Source organism: Acipenser ruthenus, chromosome 30 (assembly GCF_902713425.1).
Source record: "Acipenser ruthenus chromosome 30, fAciRut3.2 maternal haplotype, whole genome shotgun sequence".
Classification (NCBI taxonomy): Eukaryota; Metazoa; Chordata; class Actinopteri; order Acipenseriformes; family Acipenseridae; genus Acipenser; species Acipenser ruthenus.
Window position 1 is genome coordinate 11,148,830 of NC_081218.1, and position 26,307 is coordinate 11,175,136.

The window sequence follows — 26,307 nt, forward strand, 5'->3', positions numbered from 1 at the left end:
GTAGACGTGAACTAGTATTCCAGAACAGCAGGGGGCAGTACTAGCACTGCTGCCACTTGTGTTTGCAGGCAGGGTGCATGTTGGTGTGTGTGTGTGTGTATGTGTAGTAAAATGGATTACCGGGCAACATTTAAACCACAGTCATGTTCTTTTTTCAGTAAAAGGGTAGGCATTCTAAAAATACATTTATAACAAATGATAATTACAGGGCATCAAAGCCAAGACAAGGCACAATCCCTTTGGGGTCAGAATTACTGTACAATAACGTTTCTTATAAATAAATAAATAAATAAATACATAAATAAATAAATAAATAAATAAATAAATAAATACATAAATAAATAAAACAAAATGTCACTTTAACGTATGTCTATTTCAGCGGTTTGTTTGGGTGTGTGCGCACGTCTGTTTTGTTTAACTGCTAAGCATTTATAGATTCTGTGCCTTCCATGAACCCCTATATACATTTTCTCCATGCTTAAAAACATCAGTTATACAGTCTGACAGTTCAAGATTAGTTTTAGATTCAAAATGGATTATTTCGTAAAAAGCATTTATTTACCATAACATGTTTTGAAGGTATTGTGTTTTTTTTTGTGTGTTCTGAATGTCAAAATGATCCTTTTTTTGAATAGGAATGAATGAATTCTTTTTTCAATCCAAACGATTCGGACTTGGTAATGTTCTCATGCATCAGAGCTGGCTAAAAAGCATTGTCAATTCATGGTTTTGGATCTGCAGAGAACTGTTTGAAACGGCATTGTACGCCGATGTACACAGGCTGATAACCAGTGTCTATTTCTTGCTGTTGCACCCCTGCCTCCTTTTAGTAAAGTGAAAATTACCTGCTTCCGCACAGATGAGTTCCTCCTTCCACTAATAGAGAAAAAAGAAATAGATTCGGATTACACAAGGTCAAACGAACGAGTGCATCGTATTTATACAAACTGTTAGACCCGCCCACCGCTCCCCCCCCCCCCTCCATGACAGAACTACACATTTAACAACTTCAGCTACACAATGATCACAAAAATGAATGAGAAGTTACTGCCAAAGGCAACACACACATTTTATCTGTTAGTGAAAACCTCTTCCTAATCCCCAGTCCACCCTTCCACTGGAAAACATTCCATCTCAAACACTGAACGTTCTACCCGAGCACTTCAAAAGGTTCCACAAGTCACAGGCATTCGCCAAAAAAAAAAAATAATAATAATAACAATAATAGAAATTGAACTTGATGAGGGTTAGAATGGAACACATTGCTATTTAAGCAGCATTGGGAAATAAAAGACTAATTTACAAACAAAACAGACAATTAACCCAGGGCTTCCCCTTTGAAAGTGTGTGTAAGTTCCCTTCCTCCGACACACCTACCTGGCAAGGGAGCAATCAGTCCTTTGGCCTACAGGGAGTCAGCGAGAGAGGGAGAGAGAGAAATACAACGGTTAGTCCATCTGATCGGCAGAGTGGAGGAAATGCCTGTTTCTAACCAAGTGTCCCATCCCCTGACACCCTTCCTGCCGGCCTGACGACCGACCGAACGTCCAGAGATCCGCCCGCCCACGAGCAGCTGCATCCCAGCGAGGAACTCACATTCCCATCTGAACAACACATTTACGCTTTGATTTATATCTGCACAATACGCTAGAGAGTCCCTGTAAAGACACAGGGGTCAGTCCAATGGATGCAGACAGCTGTGGATCTTAAACATAATCATTTATCATTAAAATAGGAACTTTGAGTGATTAAAATATGATTTATTTTTACGAACTGAAATAAAAGTAAAGAGACGAAGGAGCACGGTTGGATGTTTGATTTTCATAACCTTGGATCCGTTATAAAATATTTAAACAGCTGCATTATTTAGATTTGCCTGAGTTTTGACCATTACAGTCATAAAGTCCCAGTCTCTCCAAACGGGACACTAGAGCCTCACCCAGTCTACCGAGACTCAACATTCCTATTTTCCAGGCAATGCCAATCGCGTGTGCAGCTAAATGGGATTTTTTCTTAATACTGTAATTAAGCTATTTAAAAAAAAAAGGGGGGGGGGATGCAGACTGGACTCCAGCTGCTGCATAAAAGCCGTTCTAAATACTGAGGTGTAAATTATGAGTTGGAGAAGCAGAACACACAACGGTTTAAGTGGGCAACTCAAAATATTCCACGCATGAGGCAACGCCATGTGACTTCAATCACTGGCGTTCTGTCAATGCTGCAGAATAGCCTTCTCCAGCGCGCGCTGGATCGAATAGAAAGTCTGAAAACAAATTGCTAGGTGCTAGTTTCTTACATTTCTTAGGTTTTAATCTCCGATCTGAACATGGATATGGAGGAGAGGCCTCAGATATCCCTCAGGAGAGAATTCCAAAATAAAGGGGCTATATGACTAAACACCCCAGCATCAAATCTAATATGACTAGGAGGGACCACAAGGAGATCAGCCTCAGCAGAACAAAGGCTTTGGCTGGGCGTGTATCTTGGAACCAACTCTGCAAGATAGGGAGGAGCAAGACCATGCAGAGATTTAAAAGTTAGAAGAAGTATTCTGAATTCTGTTCACTGAGCTACCAGCAGCCAATGGAGCGGAGACAGTACAGGAGTGATGTGGTGATGAGCCTTAACCGGAGCTAAGACGTGCAGCTGAAGTTTATACGAGTTGCAGATGATTTAGAGTCTCATGTGGAAGACCAGCCAGTAATGCATCGCAAGTAGTCCAGTCTTGAAGTCACAAAAGCATGAATCAGAAACTCAGCTTACGTTAGGTTTAAAAAAGGGCGGATTCATGCAGATCCTCAGATTAAAAAAACAACACCTTATATCCTGAACATGTGCTACAAAGTTTAATGAGAGATCAAAAGAGGACCCCAGGATTTCTCACTGCCAAACTCAGAAGTGCAATGCGGTTTCCAATAGTTAAAGTCATGGTTAGAAGGAGTTGTCTGGGCCCCAACAGCATTGGCTCAGTCTTATTTACATTTAATTGTAGGAAACTTTTACTCATCCATAGCTGAATTTCAGACACACCTTTTCAAGGAGTCCAGGGAGTCAGGCATAGAAGGTTTTACAGCGAAGTAAAGCTGTGTGTCATCAGCATACAAATGAAAGCACATTATGCCGTTGAATAATAACCCCCAGAGGTAACAGAACAGGGCCAAGAATAGAAACCTGTGGTTCTCCAGAGATCACCTTGCACCCTTCCAAAGTAGAGTCCCAAAACAAACCAACCGCCCACGATGTGTCAAACAAGATCGGATTGTATTATTTAGAAGCATTAACCTTAATACAAAAATGAAGGAGTCATTTCTTTACTTTTCCCACATTCATATTTCGTGTCATAAGTTCAATGTTTTACATGGCATAGTTCTTACTGTAAAGTGCTGAGAAGATTGTTCATAAATAGTACATAGATACCCACATTTCTTAAGTGGTAACATTATCAATGTGAACTTGGAGTGTTTTGCATCATAGTAGGGTCTCAGGATACTGCTGGGTGTGACACTGATAGCAAAATGTGGTTCTTCAAAAGATCGAGGTTTAGAATCACATATCCAGTATGAGGCTGGGGACTCAAACCAATCCCTGCCACTAAATTCTTCAATCAGACCTGGTTATAAACAAGTCCAGTGCAGTTTAATAGGACACCTGCCTCCCTGCTAAAAGGGTACCACTGTACAATCAATCAATTACTTCCATTCAGACCTAGGGAACCACAGTGCGAAACCCCATTACTACGTTAATTTTATTGAATGCTTTCATTACACACGGTAGAGAGAAGGAATTAACATACGGTCTGACCCAGCCGCAAGCCAAATAAAAATGATTTGTATAGACTAATGGGATCCCAAAAGCACAGTCCCACGTCCCGCCTCCCCTGAAAGCACTCACTCTCCCCCAGTGTCTTCTCAATCAGGTCGTGTTTGGCTTGGAGTTTGGTGATCAGGTTCCTGCCTTCTAGGTACTCCTTCAGTTTCTGAAATAAAAATGAATAAATAAATAAAACAGGAGGTAGCAGAGAACCTAAAGTTGTTCATAACTCCTGGCAGGTCAACATATTTAAGGTTGTAGAGCTTCTGTTTTTGTTGTTTTACTGCAGCCAACAGATATTGAAATGTGCACTTAAATAAAGTTAGCTAAAAAGCACCCCCTCCCCAAAACTGATTTGTCATGGACAGCTGTATTATTATTATTATTATTATTATTATTATTATTATTATTAAAGGGAAACTATTTATTAAAAAAGGAAAGGTCACCAATCTAGTTTTCCCTCAATTTTTCTTGTATTTTTTCACAAATAATTCAGGCAGCTGACACCGCTATTAAAAATACATTTAAGATTAATTTCTTTCAGATTCCAGAAAGAAGAATCCACAGGGCTCAGTTATAGAGCCGTTTATCTCTCAGTGCTGAGGAATTTCCAGCTGTAGTTGTTCTCTTGTGAAAGACATGTCAGTGCTTTCTCTCCTGTGTTTGTGTGTCTGTGCGTCTCTGTGTGTGTCTGTGTCTCTGCGGCCCAAGTCTGTTCTCTTTCTGTGTCCTGACAGTTCAGCTGGAAACAAACCTGCCCCACTCCCACCCCCACCCCCCTCCTGCCCTCTGCCCTCTGTTACCAGTTCAGTGGAGCACACTCCCAGCTGTCATATTTTCCCACAATTAGAATAAATTACAGTCTGATAACAGGACGTGATGAATTGATCTTTCGCACAGGTCTCGTACCTTAATTTAACCCTTACAGTCAGCAGGCAAAAGACTAACACACTTGAAACCACAACCGCCCTGCCAAATACCAACGAAGAAACGAGATACAAATGGCACTGCAACTGCCTTTCTCCAACCCCTTTACTGTTCTATGAGGTTTGTAATCATTCCAAGTGTTTCAGGGTTCTTCTGCTCCAACACAGAGTTATATTACATGGATTTCAGCTTTCTTTAAGTGCCGGGGACTGAACATCCGTCCTCATTCCATTCAAATCATGACATAGCCAGGTAGAGGCAGATTCAGAGAAACAATAGAGCCCAGAACCACCCCGAATGGGAGCAAACATCATTAAACAGTACTGGAAATTTAACAAGCAATTCAAATGTCATTTGCAGTTATTTACAGTACTCTAATGTTTCCCCATTGCCAATCTTTCAATATTGTCTTCATTTGTATCCCTGTTGTACAGCACTGCAGCCTAGGCAATGAAACGCATGCTACAGGCAGACTTGTAGTGGCAACAAGTGGATGCTAATACTGGTAAGGTCTGGGCCTCCCTGCGCCAGGAACCTAACATTAAACCACTGAAACGCACCATCAGTCCGGAAGACTGGCTTTGTTCTGAACAGACAACTGTGTCACGGTCCAATGACGGCTGGAGGTCAGGGGGCTTATTTCAAAGGGCTTGGTTCTTTTGGCGGTGCAGTGTGTGTGTGTGTGTGTGTGTGGGGGGGGGGGGGTGGGGTGGGGGGTGTTGTGCACGCTCGCTCACTCACCGTGAAGTAGAACTGCTCAGTCTCCTGCTGGTTCGCTCTCCTCTTGGCGATGCTGGGTTTGCTCATGAAGGTCTCCGACACGGTGGATTTGACCGACTCCATGGAGTTGCTGTACTGGAAGCAGTCAGACACGTCGAAGTCCTCGATCGTCACAATGTCCTGGATGGTCTGCAGGGTCGCCTCCATGGTCTTCTTCACCTTCGAGGATCAGAGAGAAAAAAAAAAAAAAACTTTTTACCTCCCCCCTCCACTCACTCCTCAAAAGGTTACTGAAGCTAATGATTCATAATGATCCTACTGAAGTTAACAATGCCAGTCTACTATTGGTTAGAATTATAAATAACCTTTGAAAAGTGGTACATTTGCACAATAAACCTGCAGATTATTGTCCTTTTCTAAAGCATTATATTTACTACCATGGTTTATGCAAACCTACTTGTAATTTAGCTGACTGAGCTTTAGCATGGTTAAATGTGGCTTACTCTTTCAAAGCTATACCACTAAACGTTTATAAGGGTACTGTTGGTAGTGTTGATTGACTCCAGCATGATGCATCCATTCATTTACTTACTGGAAACATATTTATATCTATACCTTTTTATTGTGCAACGTATCAAAACCAGGTGGCACTAGTGATGATGCCCAACAAAGAGGAGCTGTTGCATTGCTTGGTATACAGCATGCATTTTAAGCTAGCAATTAAAAAGACTTTGCTAAAATAAAAATAAGGGCATGTCTTTGTGATGAACAGACCTCCTCGTTTTCAATGTTGAGTGTGGAGAGCCGGGACTGCAGCTGTTGACACCTCTGGAGCAGCTCGCCCTGCACGGGCTGCTGAGCGCACATGTACCCCACCTGTGAAAACAGATTGACTTTCAGTGAACCTGCACCCCAACACATCATTCACAACCTTCTACCTTCTACCCAGACAGGACTTCTTGTGAGTTCCAACCAAATTCGCTGTTCATAACGTCCACATTCTTATCGTAGTCCCGAGTTTTGACTCATTAGTATTAACCCCGAGGGTGTTTGCATGAGTACGACTAACCCGTTGCACATCTAACGCTGAACCCACTTGCATTTTAACTCACCGCAATAAACTACCGTAGTACCATTCTGATTCAGGCTAGATCAAAAAAGTGTACAGTCATCAGAATACGTGTATCCCAAAAGATTATAACTAATTTGCAGCAGTATGTGTTGCCCTGGGTGCAATCGTCATTTACAGATTTTTCTGAGCATACAAAACAAATGGCATTCTTGAAAAGCACATCTGGATTTCTTTGTCCTGAGGCAGAAGAGCAGAGACGGGGGAATACTGTAATATTAATAACACCCTGTGCATTTTGGACCATTTGATTTGTTGTTCCATTCAGAGAACGCTCCGGGGAAGTCAACCTCTGTGTTCTTTGCTGCGTATTCTCTAAAGAACGCTTCAACCCGTACTGTGTGAAATCTTCCCTGGAGATAAAGTGGGACGATTCTGATATGCTGCTATTAGTCCTGCTTGTAAAGAAGCATTACATTTTAAATTCCTCAACTGCAGTGCGTCTGGAACCAGTATGATTCAGAATCCCTGCTCAATGATGTGACAATCGTGATACTGTTAGAAGCAGCAGAACTTGAAATCAGGGAGGTACATGTTATCATTATCCAACTTGTAAATGTCTTTTAAAGTTGTTAGCGTTTAGCAACCTCACTGTTTGAGCAATTACTACGTTTGAACTTGTGAAACGCTATACAGTAAACTTTCCTGTAATTATTACATACCTTTCTTTAAGGCAGAAGTGGTTATGATTTGAAGCTATAAAAATACTTAAGCCATTTCAAAAGCCAAAACCAATATAACAAATGCATTACAAAAAAAAAAAAGAAAAGAATTGCCATGGTTCTTATTGTGCAACCAAATCGGGGGTTGGTTTCATTAATTCAACAAAATATAGCAGATTATAAATCAATTTAAGTTTGCATGTACTATATGGGTGTGTGTCTCTCTCTCTCTCTCTTTATATATATATATGTTATATACAGTATATGGATGGATGGATGAATGAATGTATGCATGCATGCATGTATATACAGACAATATAAATTTGTTGGTACCCCTCCACAAAAAACGAAGAATGCACAATTTTCTCTGAAATAACTTGAAACTGACAAAAGTAATTGGCATCCACCATTGTTTATTCCATATTTAATAGAAATCAGACTTTGCTTTTGATTTTTTATTCAACATAATATTGTAAATAATAAAACAAATGAAAATGGCATGGACAAAAATGATGGGACCGCTAACCTAATATTTTGTTGCACAACCTTTAGAGGCAATCACTGCAATCAAACGTTTTCTGTAGCTCTCAATGAGACTTCTGCACCTGTTAACAGGTAGTTTGGCCCACTCTTCCTGAGCAAACTGCTCCAGCTATCTCAGGTTTGATGGGTGCCTTCTCCAGACTGCAAGTTTCAGCTCTTTCCATAGATGTTCGATAGAATTCAGATCAGGACTCATAGAAGGCCACTTCAGAATAGTCCAATGTTTTGTTCTTATCCATTCTTGGGTGCTTTTAGCTGTGTGTTTTGGGTCATTATCCTGTTGGAGGACCCATGACCTGCGACTGAGACAGAGCATTCTGACACTGGGCAGTACGTTTCACTCCAGAATGCCTTGATAGTCTTGAGATTTCATTGTGCCCTGCACAGATTCAAGGCACCCTGTGCCAGGTGCAGCAAAGCAGCCCCAAAACATAACCGAGCCTCCTCCATGTTTCACTGTAGGTATGGTGTTCTTTTCTTTGAAAGCTTCATTTTCTCGTCTGTGAACATAGAGCTGATGTGACTTGCCAAAAAGCTCCAGTTTTGACTCATCTGTCCAAAGGACATTCTCCCAGAAGGATTGTGGCTTGTTAATATGCATTTTAGCAAATTCCAGTCTGGCTTTTTTATGTTTTTCTTTCAAAAGTGGAGTCCTCCTGGGTCTTCTTCCAAGGAGCCCACTTTCGCTCAAAAAGCGACGGATGGTGCGATCAGAAACTGACGTACCTTCACCTTGGAGTTCAGCTTGTATCTCTTTGGCAGTTATCCTTGGTTCTTTTTCTACCATTCGCACTATCCTTCTGTTCAACCTGGGGTCGATTTTCCTCTTGCGGAGGTTGGCTACTGTTCCGTGGACCTTAAACTTCTTAATAATATTTACAACTGTTGTCACAGGAACATCAAGCTGCTTGGAGATGGTCTTGTAGCCTTTACCTTTACCATGCTTGTCCATTTTCTTTCTGATCTCCTCAGACAACTCTCTCCTTTGCTTTCTCTGGTCCATGTTCAGTGTGGTGCACACAATGATACCAAACACCACAGTGACTACTTTTCTCCATTTAAATAGGCTGAATGACTGATTATAAGATTGGAGACATGTGTGATACTAATTAAAGAAACTAATTAGTTTGAAATATCACTATAATCCAATTATTTACTATCTTTTCTAAGGGGTACCAACAAATGTGTCCAGGCCATTTTAGAATATCTTTGTAGAATAAGCAATAATTAATCTCTTTTCACAGCTTCTTTGCTTTATTCTATGACATACCAAAGGCATGCAAGTATACATGATAAAATAGCTTTTAATTTCATCACTTTTCAGGAGGAATGAAGCATTATTTCAATGAGCTGTAACGGTACCAACAAATTTGAGCACGTCTGTATGTGTGAGTGAGTGAGTGTATGTATGTATGTCTGTGTGTGTGTGCGCGCATGCATGTACAGTTATGGCCAAAAGTTTTGCATCACCCTATAGAATTAAGTCGAATGAAACCTACTGAATAATATTACGTTCACAATTAAATACCGCTTTGTAGTTTTCCATACACTGACAAACTCACCGTGTCGCCCATGTGGGACTGGAAGTCGAACCTCATGGGGGGGCAGAAGACGCTGTTGTACATCTCCATGAGCCGCTGCTTGTCGCTGTTGGCCTCCAGGTTCTCAGCAGCGTTGTCGATGGTCTCCAGGCCCTCGTGCTTCGACTGCGCCAGGTTGAACTCCGCAGAGAGGTAGGTCCGCAGAGCGCGGTTCAGACTGGCGTGATAGCCCAGGTCACAGCACTGCAACGAGCACAACACAGCGCGTCAGGATCACGCACAAGCTCACGCACAAGCTCACGCAGACACACACACACACACAGCTTAGAACACAGCCATCGTGTGCAGCCACAGCAAACCCCCCAGCACCCTGAAACAACATTCCAACAACTTATGTAATGTAATGTAATGCTGCCTTCATTCAGCCCATTTCATTACCATTTCATTCTTAATCCTACAGCTGATACCCTTTCTATAGGCCAGCAGAATATCTGGAAGGATTGGTTTCATTGTAATTCGACAAGAGCTTTCAAAAATATTGCAGGGTATAAATGTATACAAGTATGTATGTATGTATGTATACAAGTATGTATGTATGTATGTATATATGGTAATATTAGGGCAATACTAAAACAGAAGTTGAAAGACTGCATTTTCTTTAATCAAGCTACTCTTTGTGCTTTGATCTTTTTCAGTGTGATTGATTTGCTTGGAACGTCTTATTTGTAAGCATGTGCATTTCCAGCCCATGAAAGGAATCATTCATATTTCATAGAAAGGCACTGCTGGAGAATTCCTGATAAGATGTTAATAATGCAACGGCCCAATTTCTCTCTAGAGACTGACATTAAGGTGATTCAAAAATAACAATTTAAATGAAGAGATGACATGCCTCGTTAAACAAAACCATGCTAGTACCGAGACTGCAGCGGGACTGTAGAGAGCGGAACTGAAGCAGCTGCAGAACACGTTAGATAGTGGGTTTGCATTTTATTTTAAAAAGCCCACATTGCTAGCTTTATTTTGAATCACGTTTTTATTTCATTAGCTTATTTTATACCAAATATAGCACCCTCATTTGCACTGTACTTGTATGACTGATTCTGCTTAATAAAATAATTGGAATATTGAGTAGTATTGTTGATTCCCAAGAAATAAGTCGTGAAAATTCCACACCACATTTCATTTTGAGAGTGGGTTAAACAATTGTTGCCTCATCATATCCTCTTCCCTTATGGATACTTCCACAGAGTCTCTTCATCGCTCCAACAGACGTAAGTGGAGGATGGACAGAGGTTTTGCTCAGACATAACGCAGAGAAATTGCATGGGAGTATAGTTATACACATTTAAACATAGTACTTTACAATAAAGTCCTTTTGACACTTGTTTGAAAAGCTATTTGCAAGTATATTCTGAAATACCGTAGAGCAGCTGTAACCACCTGAATTCACAAGCCCACGATGCAGTTTATCAAACATTTGTAGTTATAGTTTTAAACAGTAACTTAGTAAATACAATCTGTATGATACTATACAAACACATTTAGATCCATCCATTATTCAAACTTTTAGGGGCGACGGAGAAAAAAGTGGGGTTAACTGCAACATCAATCTGATAAGAAAAATACTGCAAACAAAAAAATGTACTTTCCTGCTGCCATCTTTGGACCATGGTAACTTACGTACTCCCATGTGGCTTTAGGTAAGGCACTTGGGTGAGCTAATTAACATTTTCATGAGAAACTCGTGTTTCCATGTGTAAGTGGGCATTGATTTCATGAGCATTAAATGAGACTTTCCTGTTAAAACAGTGCGACTGTTTTTTGTGGGCATTTTCAAGGGCTTTCCCTGCCAACATTCACGTGCATTGCCAATTCACACGAGACAAACCACTCATTAAACCAGCCCATTGTGATTCACTAAGCCAGAACTTGGGTGGTGCGCAATTGTGGAGAACCGCAGTCCATGATTTTGTGCAACACTGAGAATACTGGCCGTTTTAAAAAAAGAAATAAGAAGTGAAACTACTTTTCTAACTAATTCCTTTCAGAAGATATTTTTTGGTTCGTTTTGAGCGGATTCAATGGAGTCGGTTGTAGTGATCAGAGAGCAGTTTCACTGTACATGTAGCTGGGGTGGGGTGTGTGTATGTGTGTGTGTGTGCATGCAATACCTTTCTGTATGTGTTTGAATACTTGAATCTCTCTTTGGTCACAACTAAACACACAATAAAAATATATCATCTCAAGCTCTGGCAACTGGGTTGTAACTGGTTAAAAACACAAGACAAAAAAGTGATTTGTGCCTCACATCAATAAGATCGGAGATATCGTGGATGTAGTATTTGAAGACACAGCAGTTTGTTGCCTCCAGAGCTAGCAGGTACTCATTCCTGGCTTTGATTGCCTTCAGCTTGTTTTCAGTGTATTTGGCTTGGCGCTGAAGAGAGGAGAGAAAAAAAGTGGTGGAGGTGATTACTGTAACCACGACTAGAGGCAGAACCCACCCAGTAAACCCAATGAAACTCATGGCAACTGTTTGAGCAGTTGTTGGCGCCACTGGTCCCCCTCCCAGGCCCTCACCTTCTCCTTCATCTTCTCGATCTTCTTGACGGAGCTGCGGCGCACATGCTTCTCATCGATCTTAATGTTGGTGAGGGCGTCGGGTGAGCGCGGGGTCTGCTTGTCCTCCTGGCGCACTGAGCGGCTGATCTGCTTCTCCTCCTGCTTCTCAGCCTCCTTCAGCTTGCTCTCCGCGTTCACGCTGTCCGTGTTGTACATGTGGTACGTCTTCATCACCTAAGAACACAACGAGACGCAGTTTCAATTGCATTGCACCTTTCATTAGGTCCGTCTTATCTTAAACTTAGAAATACATAATATAGCATAACACAGAAACTTCAACAGCAGGTCTTTTTCAATGTCTTCAATGAGGAAGAGTTTTTAATCATATCAGGGGTGGATCTCTTGATTAAGCGTGCACGTGCTGATTTTGCATGTATTGGACATTGACCTTGCAGTGCATGGTGCTAGTTACAGTAGGTCACTTTCCCCATGTAGTTTAGAGTGACCCGCTCAATGTCTGGCTTCACTGCTCTGCTCTTTCCAGGTAAAGCAGACAGAATAGGAGCCCAGGTGTGCAAATCGCACAAGCACAACACTGACACTGTATAAAGATCTCTACTGCAAGCCAATAGACCCAAAAGAATTACAGTGCTGACAACTGCACAGCAAATTTAAAACACATTTTTTAAAACATTGAACGCATGGTTTTCTAGATCAGTACAAGTAAATGTAATAAGATCATCTTAATAGACTGACACAGTAGTATCTCTTGTTTTTGTCCAAACTCCAAGAGGAAAAATTAAAAGTGAAACTTGAGATGTGTGGCTTATTCCAACCCAGTCCATTTTGACGAACAGCGTGTTCATATCCATGAATCTTTGAACCTTCTGTTGGCATTATTCACAGAACAAAACATTTTTTTCTCAGTTTAAAAAATTGCACATAAATTTCCTAACCATTTAATTGGGATATTATTTTTTAAAATGAGCCTGGAAATGGGATACAGTCATTTACAGAGAGATGCAAGAAACCAGTCCTGAAATTATGGGGCAGTTACTGCGCAATAGCCTTGACTCCTTCTATCCAAAGGGCTTTCCTACAAGTACTTATTATATAAAAAAACAACATGAAAAAAACACAGCAGAGGGGCTCTGTAATTGTTCTTTAAAAATAAACTTGAAGACGCTGATTAAAAAGTCTATTCTGCAGACGTCTCCTTAATTAGGTACATGCTGCAGACTTCGGTGCTGTTCGACTTGAGTTTTGGTTTTGCAGAGTGCCCTGATAAGACAAGATAATGATACGGTAGGGCTCACTTTTTGAAACTGCTGAATAAAGCAAACCGATCAAATCTGCCACGTCTGTGTGTGCAGCATGCAGTACACAGCCCTGTAAAATAAGCAGGCAATCCCCTCACAAAGTGTTTACCAGTGCAAGACTAAAGTAATGAGATCTGAAGAAAAGGGGAACAGCTTCCCCTGAACCAACCACAGCTGCAGCAGCTCAGGTTTTTAAAACCCATTTCTCTTCCCTTTATCAGTCCCAGGTCTGTCATTGTTTAATTCTTCACGTACACCACCAGTCGTTTACAGCGACATGAAAAGAACTGAACCTTTATCCGACACAATGCAAAGAGCCATTGTTTTCAAAGCGTTTCCTCCAGTCTTGAACTCATATTTTTTTTTTTTTTAAAAAGGCAAAAGAAATCATTTTAATGTTACAAAATGAAAAGCAAAACGCCTTGAGAGGGCTTAATACAACTTGAATGATATAAACTGAGCTGCTTGGTTCCGGTTTTATAAAATTAACAGAGGTTTTACCTCTTTCAAAAAATAGGAATTTCATTAAAGAGGAGTAAATCACTTATATGGCCCAATGTCTTAAGTTATTGTATGTTTAACACTAGCCCTTCTCCTCCTTGTTGAATATATTTTAGTAGATTTTTATAAAATGATTTCGATTTTTTTATATCTTTTAAAATGACTTTTTTTTTTTTTTAATAACTCCATGATGAAAGGCACGTCACAGCTTTGTTAACTTAAATGCCACTTTGCCATCAGTCTTCAGAGCATGAAAATAACCCTGTGTCTGAGCCAACGCCCAGTCTGGAAGCAGTGGTTAACAAAGCAATCCTGATGATTACACGTCGTGTTTCTACAGACAGCCACAATTTCAGAAACCAGCCCACGCCAGCCTGCTCTGTCACTGCAGAACACTCAGACCCCCCCCATTATTCAGAGGCATTCTTCCACATTGATGAAAAAACTGAACTACTACAACACGAAAACAAGCCCACACACCCGGAAACTGGGTTCTTCCAGTCCACACACAAGCAGGAGCTCCGTTTCATGCTGTTGATTCTTATAAAAACATACGCACAGTGTAGCAAACAAAAAAAAAGAGGTCTGCTCGACAGTCAAATACAAATCTGAAAACCCTTTTTGCATCGAATGCACAGATGATTCACCAGGTTAGACAGCCGATCACTTGAATGCTCTATAAAACAGGTTACCTAAAATAGGATCATTATGGAAACGTACAAGTGCCCTTTGGAAGCTCTTCACTGTGATTTTCCGTTCTTTGAACGAGCCGTGAAATCAGTTTGAATTACCGTGTAAAGCTCATTGAGAACCTTCATCAAGTCCTCTTGCAGCTGCAGCCCCACCTCTTTACTCTGGGGGAAAGGGAGACAAAAAAGAAGAAAAAGGCAGGTTAAATGAGGCTGAAACCGTCTTTTAATCCCCCGATTCAATTACCCCCCATTATTTAGCCGACAGATTGAATGGACCCACCACTGCGGATCAATTAGGGTCACGTTACAGAGGCTGTTGGAAAGCAAATAAACGATGCGCCGTCTTGCTTTGTAGTGGGTTTGATAGGGTTGGTTTGAGTTTAGGTACAGTAATAATGCAGGATTAGATTATATAAAAACGGAAATTTTGTCAAACAGCCAAGGGAATTTTGCAGGTAATCTGCTTTGTATAAATATAATTCTGGCTTTTATTTTTATTTTAAATCAATGCTTACGGGCAAACATAATATGAGCTCCATCCGTCATTCACAGTACAAAAATTATACCCAAATAATACAAAAAGCATATGCTTTATTCCACTAAAGAGGAAGGCAGTTAGCAGTTTAAGGTTTGCTGCATCAAAGAATTGGGTTACTATCCTCAACAGACTCTAAAATAAACAAGTACAAATGTTGAGACATTGCATAGGCCTACAGAGGTTGGACAAAATACTAGAAGCACAATTACATTGTAATTACAATGAATTAATTACGAATTCAACAATTACCATTTTAAAATCGAGCCCAGGTCTGCTTCCCAGCATAAACTGTTTTTTTTTTTTTGGCTTGCAATCTATTAAAAATTGGTCACTGCACATCCAACATGCCTTATAAAAATATAATAATGTCAGACAACAGTAACAGCACCACTGGCCTCAATGCCTCATACTCAGCTGTGCAAGAAATCACTGGAGAATGCATGAATGTTCCTGGCTGCTAGAAAAGCAGGACTGGCATTCAAAAACACAATGCTGGCACTGCCTCTGACATTATAAAATAACATTCCCTTGCAGGTACAGCACATCATATATCCACACAGAATCATTTACTAAATGACTGATGATACCACTCATCAGATGGCATCCAATGGAGCGTGTGCTTTACTACAGTGATGGCTTTAACCAATCCAGCTTTGAGGTTCTGTCGGCTGACCTCCGAGGGTCGCGGAGTGATGCATGATAGATGCTTTAATGATAAAGCTAATGTATTTGAACAGAGAGCCGGAGAACAACAGACTGGGCCTGTCATGGTATAACAAATGAGATCCCTAAGAAGAGGATGGTGTGTGTGTGTGTGTGGGGGGGGGGGGGGGGTGTGTTGTGAAGAGGATCCAGTGTCATTCAAGTGGGGGGACGTTAGCTCTGTTAGCATGGCTTAGGAATTTCTGTGAATCTGACCTCCTGCTTGAAGTAGTGAGCTTTCAGGGAGACACCTTTTTACCTTTTAATGAATCAGAGTTTCTGATAGAACCACTTCCATCACAGCATGTATAGGTTTCAATTAAGCTATATGGCAACCTTTTGGCTTCAGTATGTGTGACCGAGGTGGGAGTTAATTATTATTTTAATTAGTTATTATTATTTTAATTACAGAAGGCTATCAGATACATCACGGAGTTGGGTGGCTATTACTGTGCATCATGTATGACGGGTTCAACATTAAGCAGGGCTTTGCCCGATGCATTTAGATCAATGCTGGAGCATGGTGATTGATCACGCAACCCAACACCACTGGACAGGCATGATGACCATCATGTGATGAATCCCCTCTCTCCTGAACGTTTATTTGACAAATGGAAACAAAACCCGAGCAAAACCTAAAAAGGTCTAGTGGTTTAATTTAATCTCCGCGGAGAGGACAAGAGTGCTGTCAATTCCAATGAGGAAAAACTCTCGGTCCAGTGAGTCACAAGACACGTGCACCCAAGGCTTAGGAACCCTACACTGAAAACATGCTCCACACTGCTTTAAGGATCTATAGCACAGTTCTTTGTGTCTGGTAATGAATTACAAGTAACAACGTGACCAATTGTGTTGATTTCGCAACTGTATCCATCGCCCTGAAGCCAAGCCCAGCGAAACAAAAAAAATGTGTGGAAAATATTTAAACTATTTGAACAGTTTGCATCCAGATAGATGATAGCATGGCTCAGGGAAATATGTTTCAATTTAATTAAAAGGCGCACTTTAATAACAGTGTAAATGATATGAGACTCACCCAGGGGTGCAGCTGCTAGGCTGGCTATGAGAAAACATTAACCTAAAAGTCTTCCCCAAGTATTCCGTTTGGTCACAGTATTAATTCTTTCTTCACATATCCTAGTCTGAAGCAAAGAAATTCAGCACAAACACTGGTGTGTATTTACAAAGTGTTTACTCCAGTCTATGGTTTACATGTAATAAGATGACATTTTATAAGTTATTAAAATGTATTACTTTGTTGTTTTATTCCATCTCCATTTCTCTTACTGTTGGTTCTAGAGCCAGCTTGGTGTTCGGAGGAGAGGGGGGCACAGTCCCATCGAGGGTCCTGCTTCGTGTGACTGTGGATCCTGCCCAGGACTCCCAGGACAGACACATTAGGAGGTGCTTCTGTGCATCAGATTGTCCGTAGGCATGATAAAGGCAGCTGTGGTGCCATTGCTTAAGCCAACACATCTGCCCTGGCTATACTGACCTTGTCCAAGCCTTTACTTCCCCTGCCTAATAAATGTGCACAGGACATCCCTGAGAAGCAGATGGGTCACAGGAACTAATGCATCCTGTGCACATCTGTTGATGTGAATTCATCTCCACCTGGTCAGACAGCTCGACAATGGGGGGATTCATTTCATTCCTGCTTTTGGACCTGCATAACTGCAACCCAGCAACTGGCGCTGCGAGTTTAATCACTGACCTTTCACCGCAGAAGGCCTGGGTTCCAAGTGAAAGGTCACAAGTTAAAAGTAGTGTAATCCAACTCACAATCCAGGCATAGTGGCTAAACTGCTCCCTCTATGAAGCAGCGGCTCCCTCAGTCCACCGAGGACCTCAGCACTACTCACACATTGCCACAGTTTGCGTCATCCCTTTTGTCTCTACAGCACCTGTCATTGACGAGCAGCAAAATTCAACAATAAATAAACTAATAGATAAATAAGGCTCAATGATTGACAGATTAAGGCAAGTGTGAACTCAGCGTGGCTTACCTCCTACCGCGCTAGAAATTGAGAATGTGAGATCCTCAATTTGAATACGACAAGCTCTGGGTTTTAGTTATCCTTTTTATAATTGTTATGTGTCAGTGAAATGAGGGTTTGACTGCAGGGAGTCTTTTTAGGATAAAACCCCTACTTCCAAAACCGGCAACTGAACCTTTATTTTGCAGTTTTTTTTTGTTTTTTGTTTTTTTAATGTGACACAACGTGGAAATAATATACACATTTCCAAATTATAATTCAACACTCTGCTTTTTCCTGTATAAGATGACAAATGCACAGCTGTTCAGGTTTCACTTCATCTGTCAAGAGACAGAAAAAAAATGTTTCTGGAAGCTTTTAAAAAAAGAGCAGCAACATATCTGCTCCCAAATGAAACGGCGTGTTTGTTGTTTGGGAGGGTCTGCCCTGTGGCGAGGGGGGAGGGTCTGTATGTGAACCAGTATAGTTAACAGTGGTAAAGCCTCTTTAGATACCGAAGAGGAATGTTAACTTTCCAAGCGGTGTATCCCACCCTATTTCGCTAAGTGGACAGGGCTGGAGGCAGTGATCTGTACATTCCTCGTCTGATTAAATTGTACCGTTTCAGCTTACAGCCAAAATAGTCAGAGAAGGAAACTGAAAACAAAGCTACAACACACACAAAAAAAACAATACACATCTGCATCTATTTACTTAAAATCAGCCATGCTCCATGAAGAGTTCCGCTTTCCTCGATCAAAATCTTCAGGTTCGGTTCCCAGCCAGCTCCACACAAAACCTCCATCATCCTAGGTGACTGTTCATTGCATTTTTAGCAAGGGATGATCGGGAACTTGCTCAGAGTTAGCTTAATGAATATTATACCATGAGAGTATCATTAACAGTAAAGTCAGACACATTCAATATATCTCATTTCAGGGGTCACCCAGTATTGCTTATGCATGCGTTTGTGCTTAACATCTAGAAAAGCATCTTGCACATTTAAGTACCTTTTGATTTATAGCACCTTTCCTTTTTATATTAAAATAAACGGCAGTGATTCAAATCTACGGGGTGCGTACGGACACTTCACTGAATTTGGTTCTGATCTGCAGAAGTTCTTGTCCTAAGCCTCTGTGTTTTTCAGGTTCACGATACACCTTGTTCTCCTATTGCCTCTTTCTTTTACGGCTCTCCAGGAAATGGCCAAAAGAAATGCCTCAAGTCTTAAAGTAAATCTACTAATTCAGCCTATTTCCAGATGGTGAAATTTATGAGGAAGATGAAAGGACAGTGGGAATGACAGAGCGGGAATGAGAGAGGCATGGCCTGACAGTCTGCAACCAGCTGGACTGCAGAGAGAGAGAGCGAGCGAGCGAGCAAGACACACACACACACACACAGCGAGACTCCTTGAGCTGTACACACCTGTGAGAACCAGGATGACCACTCACCGCTGGGAATGCACCAGCCTATGTGACTTGGGTATTACCAGACTGCATTTTATGAGATCACTAAATATAAGGTATATAATCTTTCTCTCATTATATATATATATATATATTGTAAGGAAGCGGGTTGTGAGAGACAGCAGGGAGGGGGTTAAACCTCCCTGAAAAAGAAACATGGGAAAAATGCACTTTTTGGTTTATTGTTTGAATTTAATTGTTTAATTGTTTTATTAATGATCATCCGCACCTGGGCATTATTGGGGAATTGGACCCAGGTGTGGGGTTTAAAAAGAGAGCAGGCAGTCTGCTCGGGGCTGCTGAGTGGAAGGAGGCAGAGAGGTGCGCTGTCTCCGAGTAGCCATTGAATTAAAGTAAGTGCTGTGTTAAACCGGGGTTTTTGAGACGGGGAAACAGCTTAGCTGTCCCGTGTTAGTCAGGGAGTTCCTGTTTGTGTAGTTAGTGCTCATAAAGAGCTAGGTGTTTGTTTTTGTATTTTTGTTTTGGAGTTTATTAAAATAGCGCAACCGTGCAAGAAAAATCCATTTCTGTGTGTTGGGTCACTGTTTTTAAAGGGGCAACGAACCCGAGAGAGGTGGAATCTTTACATTTGGTGGCAGCGTGTGTGGGCGCCCCTACGACCCAAATAATGGATTTAAAAGAATTGATTGAAATGGTCAATCGAAACACGGCTGCTCAAAAAGAGCAGATAAAGAAGTGGAGACAGGAGTGGGGGCTACCTGATCCGGAGCCCACAGAGATAGACCTGCTGCTCCAGAACTGGGAGCAGGTATGGGTAACTCCGCAATCTCCCAAGCCAGAGGGGGAAGAGCCGGAGCCCAGAGGGGAAGAGCTGCCGCTGTCGGAGCCCAGAGGGGAAGAGCTGCCGCTGTCGGAGCCCAGAGGGGAGGAGCCGCCGCTGTCGGAGTCCAGAGGGGAGGAGCCGCTGCTTCCGGAGCCCAGGGAGGAGGTGGAAAACATACCTCCACCACAGCCCCGACCACCACCCCTACTGTCCAGTCCGGCGTCGCTGCGTCCGGTCCCTCACCCCTTGCGCCTGGACACCCTGTCGGTTGGTCTGGACCTCCCGTCACTAGACCTGGAGCCCAGGAGTCGGCAGAATCGGGCACAGTTCTGCACCTGGTCCCCTGCTCCGCTCCTCACGGACACTAAGACGTCGCTGCGCTGCTCCCAGACGTCGCTTACGCTCCCCCTGGTCACTGCTTCGCTCCCCCTAGATGACCGGACGTCGCTGCACTGGGTCCCAGCTGCAGACCTCTGCCCGCTGCTGCAGCCTCCAGTGCCCCGGTTGCCATTCTGGTCGCCCCTGTCAAACCGTTGGGGTCCTTCGTCGCCGGTGCGCGGTCCCTACCTGGCTGAGCCGGGACGTGGATCAATCCACCCTCGAGTTCGCCCGTGGAAGAGGGCGAAAATGGACATTTGTGGACTCGAGGGTGGGTGGTTGGGTTTTAGGGGAGGAGGTGGCCGTTTCATGGCCTGTGTCTTGTAAAGACAAGGGGGGGGATGTGTAAGGAAGCGGGTTGTGAGAGACAGCAGGGAGGGGGTTAAACCTCCCTGAAAAAGAAACATGGGAAAAATGCACTTTTTGGTTTATTGTTTGAATTTAATTGTTTAATTGTTTTATTAATGATCATCCGCACCTGGGCATTATTGGGGAATTGGACCCAGGTGTGGGGTTTAAAAAGAGAGCAGGCAGTCTGCTCGGGGCTGCTGAGTGGAAGGAGGCAGAGAGGTGCGCTGTCTCCGAGTAGCCATTGAATTAAAGTAAGTGCTGTGTTAAACCGGGGTTTTTGAGACGGGGAAACAGCTTAGCTGTCCCGTGTTAGTCAGGGAGTTCCTGTTTGTGTAGTTAGTGCTCATAAAGAGCTAGGTGTTTGTTTTTGTATTTTTGTTTTGGAGTTTATTAAAATAGCGCAACCGTGCAAGAAAAATCCATTTCTGTGTGTTGGGTCACTGTTTTTAAAGGGGCAACGAACCCGAGAGAGGTGGAATCTTTACAATATATATATATATATAGTGAGAGAAGGAAAGTTATAAGAAGTTAATCAGAAATAGTGTTTCTCCCAGGAATACAGCACTAACACTAGAAATGGGGAAGTCTCTCTATTCTATAACACAGGTCGGTGATGTAATAAAACAGTGTATCCTTCTAAAACCCCCACATCGTTGGAGTCAGGTTCAGTCATTGGGACCGATGCTGTATACTGCGTCCAGTAGCATTGGTTGATTTTTACAGAAGGCAAAGCTTGGCACATGGGAGGCAGCAAGCGTGACACTGCTCCGCTAATAGACTGGGAGCAGCACAGCAGATTACTTGTCTTATTGAAAAGGATTATTCTACAGTAAGAGGCTTGACCCAAGCGTAATCTCCGATAACTGGTAATCAAATTCAATTCAATTACATTAAACACTTTAAAAATGAGAAGGGGCCGTCGAGCTGTGGTTTTGTACAGAATGCCTTTCATCTGTAGATGCTCGGTTTCAGTTAAACTGGATTTTAAAAAGTTGCCTCTGCTTTCCTTGAGGGATGCATCGTGTTTCCTGGAGGCAGATACTTAGATGAACGGGAAACCTTTCATTAAGGATTTTATTAAAGTGGAGCCCACCCATTCAGAGTCCATCCAAATGCTTTAGTGCACATTCCTGTTGCTACTTTGTCACGCACCAAAGCCTCTTGGCTGCCTGCAGATGACTGGAACAAACTACCAGACGGCATAGCAGTTCATCTCAGAGCAATCACTGCTCAGACCAATCTGTTCAACTTCCTGAGAGCCTTGTGTGTCACACGTCCTCCCGTCAATACACAACTGCAGTCACACATTGCTAAATAAGTACCGTTTCCAGCACACACTTTAAGAGGATGATCTTTATTCCGGTAAAAACGTGACCTAAAAAATCGGCCAAATTCACAAAAGCATTTATCACTGCGGCAGGTTTTATTGAAAGCAGAATATTTGGGGTAAAAATCGTGTTAGTTTACTCCAGCGCTGGGGGTAAATGCTTTGTAAATATTGCTCACTATGAGTGCGTGAACGTGTACTTAGATATTATCACGTCAGATGCAATTCTAGGTAACATACTGTGGTAGAATATGGGGGAAGGTTGTAGAAGGGAAGTACATAGGCCCAAGAATACAGCACAGTCTCTATCCATTGTGGCGGTGATCATATGGGAAAAGGTAGTCCTAATCGATAGATAGTGAAGTCAGGACTACATTTCCCCACAGGCACTGGGCTAGGTATTGGAGCAGTAGGGACAATCACCTGGCTAGTATATAACGAGCATGAGCATTGTGTACAGGTTGTCCGTGTTAAGGCTGAGACCTAAAAGAGTGATCAGAAGTGACAACCCGTTTAAGGTATTGTGTGTTGTACTCACTGAAGAAAAAAAACATTTTGTCAATCGGAAAACGGCTTAGCCGTCCGACAAATAGAGGTGAAGAAGTTTATTTAGCGCTCCTTCACTTTGTTGTATGGACCACTTCTTTATAAAACTGAGAAAAGATTCAGAAATAGGTGACAAAGTCGCCCCAATAACACCACATTTCTCACAACACATTCCCAGTGAATGCTGCTTGAACTTTGAAAGGGGTTATAACAGAAGCACAACGAGAAGACATACAAGGAGTTCTCTGTGAAGGGATGGCGGGCTGGCTGGCTGGGGGCTGCTTGTTACCTTCTTGAAGAGGCGTCCGGAGTCCTCGCTGACCTGGACGAAGCGGGGGATGATGTTGTTGAGGTAGAGGTCGCTGAGCGTGGCGTGGTCTCGGCTCTCTCTCTTCACCTGGCTCAGCAGCAGGTTCCAGCAGTTCAACGGAGACAGCACGTTCTGATCCTTCCTGCAAACAACAACCAAGACACTGTGAACACTGTCAACCACTGAGGCAGAGAGACTGCAAAGCATTCTGTGGCATTCTCTTCCTAAGCGTGGGGCTGAGAGTCAACGACACATGTCTTAATTAAAAGATGACAGAGATGCTTTAGTGTTTGCCATAGCAATTCCACACTGCTCAGAAAATACAGTATTGCTGCAATTCAGCAGTATAATTCATAGACCTGTATCCATCTCTGCAGCGTTGAAAGAGATAGACAAGTATTGCTGCAATTCAGCAGCATAATTCATAGACCTGTATCCATCTCTGCAGCGTTGAAAGAGATAAACAAGCTGTCACAAACATTTTGTTCCTTTGGTGACCCCTGGTAAATTCAGGCCTCACAGTAACTTGATAAATAAATATGACAATTTGTCAATGCAAGTTGATGCATCATTTCAAGAATGGGAATACAAGTCTCTTTGGTATAGGTCAGGTTGTGCAGAGGGCACTGGGCAGGCACACATACAATCACACACGTTTGTCTATAAAGATTTTGCATTGACTTTCATTTAGTGTTGATTTACTATTCTGAACTCCAAATGGGCATAGGGATCATACAATAATGAAAGTTACTGGGGCTAAGCCGAATACTCCCGCATTGACAGGTTTCTTTTAAACTGACATTTGAAATATATGTTTAAACATTACAGGGTCATGGTCCAAGTCCTCACAAAGTAGGTTTTGTCACGCTTTCATAACTGTTGATTTGTTTTGACCCTGTAAGCACTATAAAAGAAATCGAGCACAAAACACACGCAGACAGTGCAAAACGAACAGGATCGATACCACCGGAAAGCAGAGGACACTCCTTCCTGAACATCTGTTTACAAAAAGCATTTACAGGCCACATTTCAGGCCAGAGCCAAGTACTCCATTCCAAATTAAAAAATATATATTTTTTAAATCTATGAAAAAAAATGTCCAAAGGCTTAGTGTGATCCCCACAGACTGGAAACGATTTCTGATTGCTGGAAATTGAACTGTGCTTGGGGTACGATTGGGATGGCTTCCGGTGATCGGAGACCTATGATCACTTAGCAGCACCCAGCATCGGAGCCTGTTGCGGGGTGCCAAGCCCCTGTGCGTATTTCTTGTTTTATGTTGTATGTGGGATGTTTATATGTATGTATGTAGTGGTGCACGAAGTGTGGGTTATGTAGCACAGGTGATTTAAAATGTATATTTGTATTCAGGCACGAGGATTGCACAATCACTTCATGTGCAGATTAAAGTGGGTATTTGTATGGGAGCACAGGGAGTGCACAATTAGTTCACGTGCAGACTGTGCTGAGATTCAACTGAATGCTTGATTAGCAATCGAGTCTTGGCACAGCTGCATAAAAGAGTGAGTGTTTCACGCACACAGGGTGGTTGTTAGTGTGGAGAGAACGGGAGAGTCGGGAGAAACAAAAATAAAAAATAAAAACAACTGTGTGTGTGCCTCAGACGCTGTACAACATGTACCGTGGCTCATTTATCAAGTCAAGCAACTCCCCAAAACACCCTTTTAGTTATAACCCAGGCATGGTTAAACCCAGGTGAGGATTATAAATACCAAAGTAATTAGACACAGTCTGTATAACGTGCTCTTGATTTGAATCGCAGATCTCTGTGTAGTGACTGCAGGTGCTGTGTGTGCGTGCGTGTGTGCGAGGGCGCTGTCTGTGTCTTGCGGGTCACAAACTATCTCAATTAACAGCCACCCCAACGGCCTCTTCCTAGGGGCTTTTAAAAAAAAAAAAAAAAAAAAAAGAAAAAAGAGCGCGTGCCTAGAATAAATTACAACACCTCTTGACGTTTACGACTCCGGTGAGGAAAATCTCAATTAAAAACGTGTAACGTGACTCACATACGTGGAAGATGGAACCACGTCTCTAGAGCACAACGCTGCTCAACGTCAATATTGCTAGCTGGACAACAGGGTTCACTGCAAGGGCACGGAGTCATGAGTGAAGTGGAGCATCACAGCCGATGGGAAAGCCGGGTGGATGGTTTCTGCACAGACCATACTGGGTCTTTGTGCATTACAGTAGGATTGCAGAGAAGAAGATCTCAATTCCAGTACTTGTTTCTTTTTTTTTTTGTACAGATCTATTGTACATTATTGTAAAACAGAAGCCCCTCAATCTTAATGCATCCCACAACACATTCTCCAGCTTCACTGCCACTATTAACTAAGGTCAAAACGAGTAGCCTTATATAAGCTTTGTCCTTGGGTTCTACTACATTAAAAAGATTACAATGTATAGATTTGTGGAGCGATTTTATATACAGTAAATATGCAAATAGAACAGAGCTGAACTTCTCTATTCCTACTGTAGCATAAGACTGAATTCAAAACCAGAGAACCAAATCGGATGTACAGTGCATCTTGCACCGAGTGTGTTGCTTGAAAGCAGGAACTGAAACCAATCTGCACCCCAAGCAACTTGGACTGGCAAGACTTTGTATAGCAATACTAGATCAGATACATTTACAATATATACTGCACTACAGCACCCTGCACATACAGCATCCCATGTTGAAAAACCTCAGACAGTAAAATGCAATCAAGTAACGCCCACTGCATACTTAGAAATACTGAAAAAAAAAATTTCGACTAGAAGTTTTTTTAAGACAGTGAAAAAGACTTCTATTTGAAATTTAGTACAAAAATTTCAGTTTTTTAGTATTTCTAATTTCAGCACTAATGAGTGTTTAATACTTATGGATGACCACTGGATAATGTAAACATACTGGCAGGTAAAAAGGATGGCTTTCTCATAAAGTGAACCATGTACAGATGGCTAAACTAAGGAAGAATGTAGATAACATGCTTCAAGGAATTACAGTTTAACACTTAACAGGACACTACAACTTTAACAGCAGTAGCTTACTCAATGTATTTCTATTTGCAAAAACTGTATCATCGCAGCTGGCTGAAACTAAAACCTGTTGCGGACTAGTCGGCGACTTAAATGTCAAACCGGAATGCGAGTGTCACTCAGCTTTGACAGCCTGGCTGCAAGTGAGAAAGCGCAGGAGAAATGGGGAGACATTTCCAGCATTTCTTGCACTGCTGACCCACACTGGAAAGGGTTAAGTCCGGATGCTCCCAGCTGCCAGCAGAGCCCGCTGCTACGTCACAGCCAGTGCATAGCAAGCATACCAAGGTCAAGAAGACAGAGCTATCAAAGATGCGACACAGCCGCAACAAAATACTCTTGTTGAAGACGGCGCAGGGAAGCAAGCCAGCTTGATGGGAATGCAGACACAGCAGAGCAGAGACATACTTGGGATTTTATCTGGGCACCAGCAGGCTGGCAGATGCAGACCTGAAGAAAGATACAGCACTGTATC

The 26,307-nt window shown here is 42.2% G+C and overlaps 1 protein-coding gene across 6 annotated transcripts in view; it reads right to left on the reverse strand.

Annotated features, from left to right (window-relative positions):
* Nucleotides 1-26,307, reverse strand: part of LOC117396904 (SLIT-ROBO Rho GTPase-activating protein 2-like) — an 86,655-nt gene that overhangs the window by 14,834 nt on the left and 45,514 nt on the right. For all 6 annotated transcript variants that reach the window (XM_059004849.1, XM_059004852.1, XM_059004850.1 and 3 more), the window contains exons 4-13: nt 22,770-22,932; nt 14,509-14,571; nt 11,916-12,131; nt 11,644-11,772; nt 9,354-9,575; nt 6,232-6,333; nt 5,479-5,676; nt 3,892-3,976; nt 1,378-1,405; nt 846-876 (exon numbers count right to left, since the gene is read on the reverse strand). In XM_059004849.1, the coding sequence (XP_058860832.1) occupies nt 846-876; nt 1,378-1,405; nt 3,892-3,976; nt 5,479-5,676; nt 6,232-6,333; nt 9,354-9,575; nt 11,644-11,772; nt 11,916-12,131; nt 14,509-14,571; nt 22,770-22,932 (1,237 nt within the window). The remainder of the gene's footprint in view (nt 1-845; nt 877-1,377; nt 1,406-3,891; nt 3,977-5,478; nt 5,677-6,231; nt 6,334-9,353; nt 9,576-11,643; nt 11,773-11,915; nt 12,132-14,508; nt 14,572-22,769; nt 22,933-26,307) is intronic.